The 9,949-nt window shown below is 41.5% G+C and overlaps 1 protein-coding gene across 2 annotated transcripts; it reads right to left on the reverse strand.

The window, feature by feature from the left end:
• Positions 1 to 144: 144 nt before the first annotated feature.
• On the reverse strand, positions 145 to 9,659 carry LOC139416622 (high mobility group protein HMG-I/HMG-Y-like). Of its 2 annotated transcripts, none has more exons than XM_071165503.1 (5): positions 9,262 to 9,616; positions 8,466 to 8,575; positions 7,702 to 7,782; positions 6,518 to 6,574; positions 145 to 2,373 (listed from the first exon to the last, which is right to left on the reverse strand). In XM_071165503.1, exons 2-5 carry the CDS (start codon positions 8,559 to 8,561, stop codon positions 2,308 to 2,310), a joined length of 300 nt encoding a protein of 99 aa, XP_071021604.1. In that variant the 5' UTR covers positions 8,562 to 8,575; positions 9,262 to 9,616; the 3' UTR covers positions 145 to 2,307. The 2 variants fall into 2 exon arrangements, with proteins under 2 accessions (XP_071021604.1, XP_071021603.1); XM_071165502.1 differs by having other exon boundaries at positions 149 to 2,373; positions 9,509 to 9,659.
• Positions 9,660 to 9,949: the final 290 nt, after the last annotated feature.

The following is a 9,949-nucleotide window of genomic DNA, read 5'->3' on the forward strand; positions in this document are numbered from 1 at the left end:
GTGACAATTGGGAGAAACTGGGAAAGAGCTGCAATAAGCCAAGGATAAACTATGTGTAATAGATCTATACATTAGTCTAGCTTTTGTTAGTCTCACGATGTAGGCCTATATATTTTAAGTGAAGAGGATACAGGACAAGAAAACTGAACAAATTATACGTTCTTGTATTTATTGACCATTTCTGGATACAAATTGTCATAGGGCACAATAGAAATATAGACATTGTACATTTAAAAGAATGATCCCATCTCAACTTTGCATGAATTATTGTACATGGATGATGTTGGAACATAAGGACATTGTACATTGTCAAAATAGTTGCAGCTGTGATTGTATATATTTCATTACCGGAGTTCCACATGAACATGATACCCCTCAAATGGTACCCTATTCCCTATATAGTGCACTACTTTTGAACAGGGCTCTGGTCTAAAGTAGTGCACTATAAAGGGAATAGGGTGCCATTAGGGACTTATACATGGAAAAGAGCACGGTTCCAAAGCTGCACGAGGCCTACAAGGGAATTACAAGCTGGAGAGAACACCCAGTTTTTGTCACTAAACACACACATGACAATCTGAACAACCTGAACCAAGCTAACATTTCAGTGCACCAGAAGTAAGATTTATTAAAAAGATAGAATACGCTGGCTAATCGACTACAGTCAGCGAACACAGTTTGCAAAACTGCCAGACCTCCCTGACTTTACACATCGGCTTAGTGACCTGTCTAAGCCAGGTTTAAAAAAGGGGGGGGGGGGCAAATGAGCACACTTTCACTAGTAGCTAGGCAGTTGTCTTTAGAATACCAAGCTACAGTCAGATTAAAAAATACAGAAAATACACAGACTATGTAATACAAACATTTCTCAAACACTTGCCAGAGGTTACATTGTACATTTGAAACCAGTTGAAGAATGCAATATGGGAAACTTAAGTGAGTATGAGATTCTGGGCCTTGTCAGGCACAATGCAGTTTTACGGGTTTTTATAACTGAGTTTGTAGCAGCTTGTAGGTTTGAGGAGAGACCCAGTAACTGGACTGTGATCTAGAGATCCCTGACACTGAGAAACACAACGAAACAACAACAAAAAACAGTTATTCTAGAGTAGACAGCAGACACTGACTGTATCCTCACAGACAGAGCAGAGTATTTCAACATCCTGTACAAAGTGATGATGACACGGCCTTGGGCGTGTAAAGAGGTGAAATGGAATGATCAGCTATTATACAGACCCATTGGATAAAACAGTGCCACAATAGTAACAATCCAGCTCCTAGTTTGGGCAACCACAGTTTGTTTCACCTAGAACTGACCAAGTGGCGATGGGTCGCAACAAGTACTGTAGACTGGAGGACCACATTAAGAGGAACAGCAGATGCCAGAGTTCAATAAAAGCTCCCTGGATTGATGGGAGTGTAGCTCCCCACTCAATGAATGCCTACCCACCCTTAAGCCATTATGACATTATTATGTTGAGTTTTCGTAGACGTCGAAGCAGCACAATTCCTCAGGTATTTGAGGGCACGTAATGACCCGGAGGAACATGATAAAAAACAATCAGTCTGATCAGATCTTTGATTAATAACAGTACACTTTAGTTTACACAAGCCTTTTCCAGTGGCGCCCCAAAGAGGCTATAGGGAGACAAGCACAAGTCACACCAGAGAGACTAGTAAGGGACAGCTTATTTTGGGTGGGAGGGAGGAACAATTCTGCACAATCAGGAGTAACAGGGAGATGTCTACTACAGAGATTTACATGAATAACTTTTCTATAACCATTTACTTAATGATCATACTGTATATCCTCGAGATCACTGGTAAGTAGGTGTAATGGATAGATTAACCACTTCACACTTAAAAAGCAAGTATAGGCAAAACTCACCTTTTGTCCAATAGAAAACCTGGAAATAAGTGTATATGCCATACCAGCTCAAGATACCGGTGTTAGGGAAAAAATAGTACCGCTAAGCTACAGTCCTTTGAAAGATGCGTGTCCAAAAACTCATCATCAGAGCATACTTTAGTCCAATATAAAAGACTTGCAATACCATGACATACCCACAGAGAAAGTGTTGTCTGTCACCTGTCCTGTGATTCTTTGAGATATATGCTTGTCGAGAAACATCCATTGGTTTTCCAGTGCATTTGCAGATAGAGGTTGGATGAACTGTGTTGTTGACCCTCCTTTGGCTAGAAGGCAAGAAAGTGAACAGTAGAACAGGGGTTGGGGTGGCACCAGTATTGGAGATTCAGTCCAGCTCTGGTTGACAGGAAGTCAGTATGTTGAGCGAGGTAGCAAGTTTACTGGTCTTCCTCCTCCTCTCCTTCTTCAGATGATGATTCCTTGGCTGTCTGTTCCTCCTTTTCCTGAAAAGACACCAAACACAGACCGGTCAACCCATGTTTCTCCTGGTTCACACCAACAACAAAACGGAATTGGATTAAATATACTCTTAACTCACCAGCAGACAACTATACCTAATCGGGTCAAAGACTCACTCAAGACAAACATTTTCAGTGCATGTTTTATTCACAATTAACTTAACATACAATTGTGCAAAAAAATAGTAATGACAACAAAAAAGGTTGGATGTGTAAATATGTAGAAAATAGTATATACATAATACGAAGCAGATACAATATGAATGAAGTAAAATGAAAGACCAACTGATCTGTGTTTCAGACAAGTAACAGTAGTTCACTCTAGTGCACCATCGACTCAATAAAAGCATGTCTGTAGGGCAAAGACACATTTTCTTTCTCTGTAAATAAAATGGCTGACAAAGTTTTCAACTTTGACAGTTCCTCAATAGCTCTATAACATAACATACAGTTCAAGTCGAAAGTTTACATACACCTTAACCAAATACATTTAAACTCAGTTTTCATAATTCCTGACGTTTAATTCTAGTAAAAATTCCCTGTTTTAGTCCAGTTAAGATCACCACTTTATTTTAAGAATGTGAAATGTCAGAATAATAGTAGAGAGAATTATTTATTTAGGCTTTTATTTCTTTCATCACATTCCCAGTGGGTCAGAAGTTGACATACACTCAATTAGTATTTGGTAGCAATGTCTTTAAATTGTTTAACTTGGGTCAAACATTTTGGGTAGCCTTCCACAAGCGTCCTACAATAAGTTGGGTGAATTTTGGCCCGTTCCTCCTGGCAGAGATGCTGTAACTGAGTCAGGTTTGTAGGCCTCCTTGCTCGCACACGCTTTTTCAGTTCTGCCCACACATTTTCTATAGGATTGAGGTCATGGCTTTGTGATGGTCACTCCAATACCTTGACTTTGTTGTCCTTAAGCCATTTTGCCATAACTTTGGAAGTGTGCTTGGGGTCGTTGTCCATTTGGAAGACCCATTTGCCACCAAGCTTTAACTTACTGATGTCATGAGATGTTGCTTCAATATATCCACATACTTTTCCGTTCTCATGATGACATCTATTTTGTGAAGTGCACCAGTCCCTCCTGCAGCAAAGCACCGCCACAACATGATGCTGCCACCCCCGTGCTTCACGGTTGGGATGGTGTTCTTCGGCCTGCAAGCCTCCCCCTTTTTCCTCCAAACATAACGATGGTCATTATGGCCAAACAGTTCTATTTTTGTTTCATCGGACCAGAGGACATTTCTCCAAAAAAGTATGATCTTTGCCCCCCCCCACCTATTTCCTCCAGCATCTTCACAAGGTCCTTTGCTGGGATTGATTTGCACTTTTCGCACTAAAGTACATTAATCTCTAGGCGACAGAATGTGTCTTCTTCCTGAGTGGTATGATGGCTGCGTGGTCCCATGGTGTTTATACTTGTGTACTATTGTTTGCACAGATGAACGTGGTACTTTCAGGCATTTGGAAATTGCTCCCAAGGATGAACCAGACTTGTGGAGGTCTACAAATTATTTTCTCATGTCTTGGCTGATTTCTTTTGATGTTCCCATTATGTCAATCAAAGAGGCACTTGAAGGTAGGCCTTGAAATACATCCATGGGTACACCTCCAATTGACTCAAATAATGTAAATTATCCTATCCGAAGCTTCTAAAGCCATGACATCATTTTCTGGAATTTTCCGAGCTGTTTATAGGCACAGTGTATGTAAACTTCTGACCCACTGGAATTGTGATACAGTGAATTATAAGTGAAATAATCTGTCTGTAAACAATTGTTGGAACAATTACTTGTGTCATGCACAAGGTAGATGTCTTGACTGACTTTCCAAAACTATAGTTTGTTAACAAGAAATGTGTGGAGTGGTTGACAAACCGGTTTTAATGACTCCAACCTAAATGTATGTAAACTTCCGACTTCAACTGTACATAGTGATGCATAGCACGCCTTAATAAGTCTCTCAGTCCAGTGCAGGCTTGCCAAGAGTTCCTTGAGCTCTTTCCGCTGGCGCTCAATCAAGCCCGGGAGATATACAGACTTAAAACATTCGCACATCTCTGGCGTACAACTGGCCACTAGTTGCATCCTAGTTTCCACCATATCCCTTGCATAAGAACTATTTACTAGCTTCCATCCCTCTTGCTCCAGCTCTTTGTCCTGACATAAATACAGAGCATGCATTTTGGCGCTGGCAAGACAACGCTCATATTTCTCCTCAGTCCCAGGTCTCCGCCAGTGTTTGTTCCCCCTTAAAGATAAATAAAGAGTTATGACAGGAGTTATCATGAAAGGATAGTTATCTACAGTTAGGGACAGCTAAAGGTTTAGGTTTAATCAACAACAAATTCAATACCACAAAACATCTAGTGAACACATTCCCCTTAATGCAAAACACAACTACTTCAAAACAAGCTAAACTATATTGTCATATATGTAAGTCTTAAATAATTTTATTTTACATAGTGTTGTGTTTAGAGAATTCAACAATCGTTGCTTACCTCGTCCTTTCAGAATCTCATGAAGACGAGTCCCAGAGGTCAGCTTTAGGTCAAAACGTGTCAATTCCTCATCAGAACTAAACAATTCCTCATCAGAACTATCTGTGTTTGTTGCAAGAAAGTCATCCTGGGGCGGCAGGGTAGCCTAGTGGTTAGAGCGTTGGACTAGTAACCGGAAGGTTGCAAGTTCAGACCCCCGAGCTGACAAGGTACAAATCTGTCGTTCTGCCCCTGAACAGGCAGTTAACCCACTGTTCCTAGGCCGTCATTGAAAATAAGAATTTGTTCTTAACTGACTTCCCTAAAGGTAAAAAAAAAAAAAAATCCTGAATGTTTCTTCAATGCAAGTTGTCTGGAATATTTATTGTTTCAAATTAAGCAATATACTCCAGGTGTAGTTGACTTCACATCTGGTAGCTGGTTGTTGCAAACAGAAAAGGTTAAGTTGAATGTTTTAATTTGCACACAATAGCCACCATGTTTGTTTTGTTGGTAGCTGAATAGCAGTGGAAGATAAGCAGTAGACACTGAAACCCCTCCCCCAACTTAATTCAACCAATCACAGGGGTGGTGGGTTTGGAGTTCACCTGGAAAGAGTTTGCTTGGTTACAAAATTGTGTCTGTTTAGGACACGTCAGGGAACAGGACAGATGACGAGTTAGATTGTTCGTTGTACATCATTTTGTTTGTATGAACTAGCCATAAGCATTCTAACCGTTGGGATTTCTGGCAGCAGTGAGCATGTGGAGGGGAACCAAACAGTGGCGACTTAAAGGAAAAATCCATTCAAAAATGATTAGTCCACTGTTGATACAGTCCCAAAATGTTTTGCATGTCAGCAGTCAAGTTTTTAAGATGTTCAAGAAGCAAAGTGTCACTTGTCACATTATCATGACTATGTGTTTTGCAGCACCATGATGATGCGTTTTGCAGCACCATGATGATGTGTTTTGCAGCACCATGATGATGTGTTTTGCAGCACCATGATGATGTGTTTTGCAGCACCATGATGATGTGTTTTGCAGCACCATGATGGTGTGTTTTGCAGCACCATGATGATGCGTTTTGCAGCACCATGATGATGCGTTTTGCAGCACCATGATGATGCGTTTTGCAGCACCATGATGATGCGTTTTGCAGCACCATGATGATGTGTTTTGCAGCACCATGATGATGCGTTTTGCAGCACCATGATGATGTGTTTTGCAGCACCATGATGATGCGTTTTGCAGCACCATGATGATGTGTTTTGCAGCACCATGTTGATGTGTTTTGCAGCACCATGATGATGTGTTTTGCAGCACCATGATGATGTGTTTTGCAGCACCATGATGATGCGTTTTGCAGCACCATGATGATGTGTTTTGCAGCACCATGATGATGCGTTTTGCAGCATCATAATAATGTGTTTTTCAGCATCATAATGTGGAACATAAAACTTTGCTTCTTGAAAGTCCAATATCTTGAAAATGTAGCTAATAACATGCAAAACATTATGGAACTGTAATAACAGTGGACCGATGAAAAAAGGGTTTTTCATTTAGGAGTGTGTCAGGGTCAAGGGACATTACTGAGGGAGGCATTAGTTAACCATAATATTAAAACCTATGATAATCTTACCTCCTTCTTAGGTCTTCCCCTGCGTTTCATCCCTGCAGTTGAGGCTGCTGGTGTCTTCTGTAGAAACCGAGGGAAGAAAAACAAACAATTAATCTAACTGCACAGAAAACTGCTAATCTACTGTCACTAGAGGGCACTAATACTCCTATAAGAAAGCAGATGGCTTGAGGGCATCAGGTTCATTGGCTATTATCTTGAAAGCTGACAGGAACTGCACACAGGGCACTCCAGTTCGCTGGCCACCTGGTCTGGGGCTCAGAGACAGCTGGTGAAACTGGGCAAGAAGAAACAAGCCCACTTCAGATCTATCCTTGAACCTAAACACACATGCATACTTACACATATATCCCTTCCCTGAGCCCACTTCAGATCTATCCTTGAACCTAAACACACAGTCATATATGCACATATATCCCTTCCCTTAGCCCACTTCAGATCTATCCTTGAACCTAAACACACATGCAAATATACACATATATCCCTTCCCTGCACATACACATAGACACACCAACACACAGTGCTTAGAGGAGCGTGGGGGTTGGGGCGAGGAATAGAACTCGCCTGTTGCTATGGTGACAACGGGGAGAAAAAAAACTAGGGATGTGTGTTCGGGGGTGGGGGGGGGGGTGGGTGTAATGTCAGCTTGGAAACAGTCTTGCAGCCTGCTGCACCTGCACCACACTGTGCATGACAAGCCTACGGGAAGCTGGAGGACAGGAAGCCAGGGGGAAGTATTAACTCAAAACTGAGTGTTTCTTCAAGCAGCCAGTAAACCAAGATCTTAGAAAGGGAAGCTATGGTCCTGTTATTTTTTATGCTTGAGGCGAGAAGGGCCAAAACGTACAGTTAATGTATAAATCGTACTTAACAACAGGACATCCTTTGAAACTAATGAGGTTAGCTCCCCTTGTGATAACAAAATCATCATCAACCGTCATAGGGACATGAAAATTACTTTGTGCTTGACTATGAGGATGAGGTTGAAAACTCAGGTAATATCAAGTTAAAACCATAGGGGCAGCTAAAACTATAGGGGCTTGTGACAGCTGCTCCATCTGACCCTAATGGTAACCTGTGGTCAACAGGGGCCTGCGGGTTCTGGCAGGATGACTGCTAAGCGTAAGTGACAGTAGCAGGTCACATTCACTCAGTTGTGTAAAAATAGGGCTACCAAATTGCCTTACCTTGCCCTTGGTGACAGTCTTGTTCTTGCTGCCTTTTGGCCTTCCCCTGGGCCTCTTTGGGGTAGGGGACCCACTGGGCTCCTGGCAGAAAAAATATGGGAAATGGTCAGGCGGACAGCACAACATTACAGCCAAAGATGAAAACATGTAAATGGCGGTTCTATAGTTGTTGCATCCCAAGGTTTGACACTATGGGCGCAACAATAAATTAAGTGTATTTTTTGGAGGGCAAACACAACAGGGTATATGATGTGAAGCACACACCTTCTTAAATGGAATACTTTATTATTCAAGACACAAAGAGTGTGCTGTTCAAGGTCAGTGCAACTGACACCCGTTGCTACTTTAGGACTAACAGGTGGTCACAGCCACAGGCTGCCAAGTTCTATTTACTGTAACAAGCTCTAGAGAAATGACAGTGGTTTAAATCAGACCATACAATAAGAGGTATGTAGGAAGTAGTGGCTTACTATAACCCAACAATAATATAGCTTTATGAAGACCAGTGAAGACTGCTACGGGAAAACAGTGCTTCTACTTTGCTTACATAAACCGATCAGTTAGAAGCAGAGGTAAGAGTATGTGGGTTACTACTGGTTTAAGGGGTTCACGGACAACCTGCCAGAACACATGATGACCATTACAGATGTACACAGCCATGGTTGGTGGGGGGCCCTTAGTTTTTCCTCTGCGGGCAAACTCCAGGGCCTACACATGATCTACCATACACAGAGAAAGTAATGTTGTGTTATAAAGACACTTACATCAGAACCACTTTTCACCGGTGGCTGTTTCCTTGGCCTTCCACGTCCCCTCTTCTCTGCTCCCTCTTTTGTTGAGATGGTGCCCTTATCACTCATGTTGAGGTGTAATCCTAAGAATAATAATAATAGTGTCTATTTTCACAATGCATGTAAATGTCATATACTACAATCTCTATTGTTGTATGTAAAACTGACACTTTACCGTAGGGTCCTTAATAGTGTTATTACATAGTAAGTACAGTGACATAAGCATTTTACACGTCCCAATGTATTTGCAGCACTATTTGTGTCTCATCTGTGCTGCATCCGTGGACTACTGATAAATAAACGGGGTGACATCAACCGGTTGTGTATAACAATACATACAGACGGAGTCCGCGCACAATGGAGACAGTCTACCAAGGAAATCTTTATTTAAGCGAAAACAATGTGATGAATGCAATTGACACAATTCAAGAACTGCACAAATAGTAATAACTTAGAAATGCAAACTGCATGCGAGGATACAGCAGAGTGAAATGTCCTAGTTTGGTATAGGCTGAATGTTTAAAACCCAGTCGCTACGGGTGCCCCGTTGCTCCGTCAAGCACAATACGCAAACGAAAACAAAAAGAGGAATATTCAATCGGAATAAGACTGTATGTAATATCGTTATTTTAGTCCAAAAAATGTTATCGAAGCACATTTACAACATTTACGCTTCCAGCCTATCGAATCCTATGTCAAAATAGAATGAAAACGTGACCGACTGCAAGGTCAGTTTTGTGTTCGTTGCAATAGGTTGGATTGCTCCTACCTTGATCCCTTGAAGATTATGGCCCTCCGCCGAATTATAACGAATGGTTCACCCACAAACCAGTCGCTTGTTTTACCGGTTAAATCCTTTAGCTAAAGCTCTTGTTTTATTCGACAGAGACTAGGCTACACAAAATCCGCCCCTTTATATTCCAGTGTGCAGCACAGCAAATAGACGTATGCTATAGAAGATAATCCCTAGACAAGAGTAAGTAAGTGAAAAATACTGTAGGATTGTTTAAAATTACCTTATTTAAAATGAAGCAGGCGAAAGTGCAGATCCAAAGCGTGCTAAAAATAGATGTCTGTCTTTCCCCAAGATAAAGAAAATGCGCCAGTCTCAAGGAGTTTAGGGCAATTTAAAGAGGCGTCCTCACAGGAGCTATATCATTGGAGGGCGGAGATATGATAAGTGGGCCACCATCATCAACCCAACACCCCAGCCCCTTCATCCATCCCCAACCCCCATTCACATCCAGATGTATTGTTTCAGCGTCCAGGTGGCTAACCTGTAGTCTGACATTTCTTTATGCCTTTAATCCTACAGCCAGGTAAAAGCTACAGTCTGTAGTGTTCCCACAGCAATATTAAACCATGAAATATCTCCCTTGGTTTGAAAGAAATTATGTACCTTGAAATCACGTTTTTAAAAAGTAGTATTGTAAATTGGCCTAGTAGGCTTGTTGCCT

The sequence above is a fragment of the Oncorhynchus clarkii genome, chromosome 9 (genome assembly GCF_045791955.1).
Source record: "Oncorhynchus clarkii lewisi isolate Uvic-CL-2024 chromosome 9, UVic_Ocla_1.0, whole genome shotgun sequence".
NCBI lineage: Eukaryota > Metazoa > Chordata > Actinopteri > Salmoniformes > Salmonidae > Oncorhynchus > Oncorhynchus clarkii.

Coding starts and splice junctions, on each gene's coding strand:
- LOC139416622 (XM_071165503.1), bottom strand. CDS start 8,561: ATGAGTGATAAGGGCACCATCTCAACAAAAGAGGGAGCAGAGAAGAGG. Junction 7,783..8,465: donor CGGTGAAAAGTGGTTCTGAT/GTAAGTGTCTTT, acceptor TTTTTCTGCCAG/GAGCCCAGTGGGTCCCCTAC. Junction 6,575..7,701: donor AGACTGTCACCAAGGGCAAG/GTAAGGCAATTT, acceptor CGGTTTCTACAG/AAGACACCAGCAGCCTCAAC.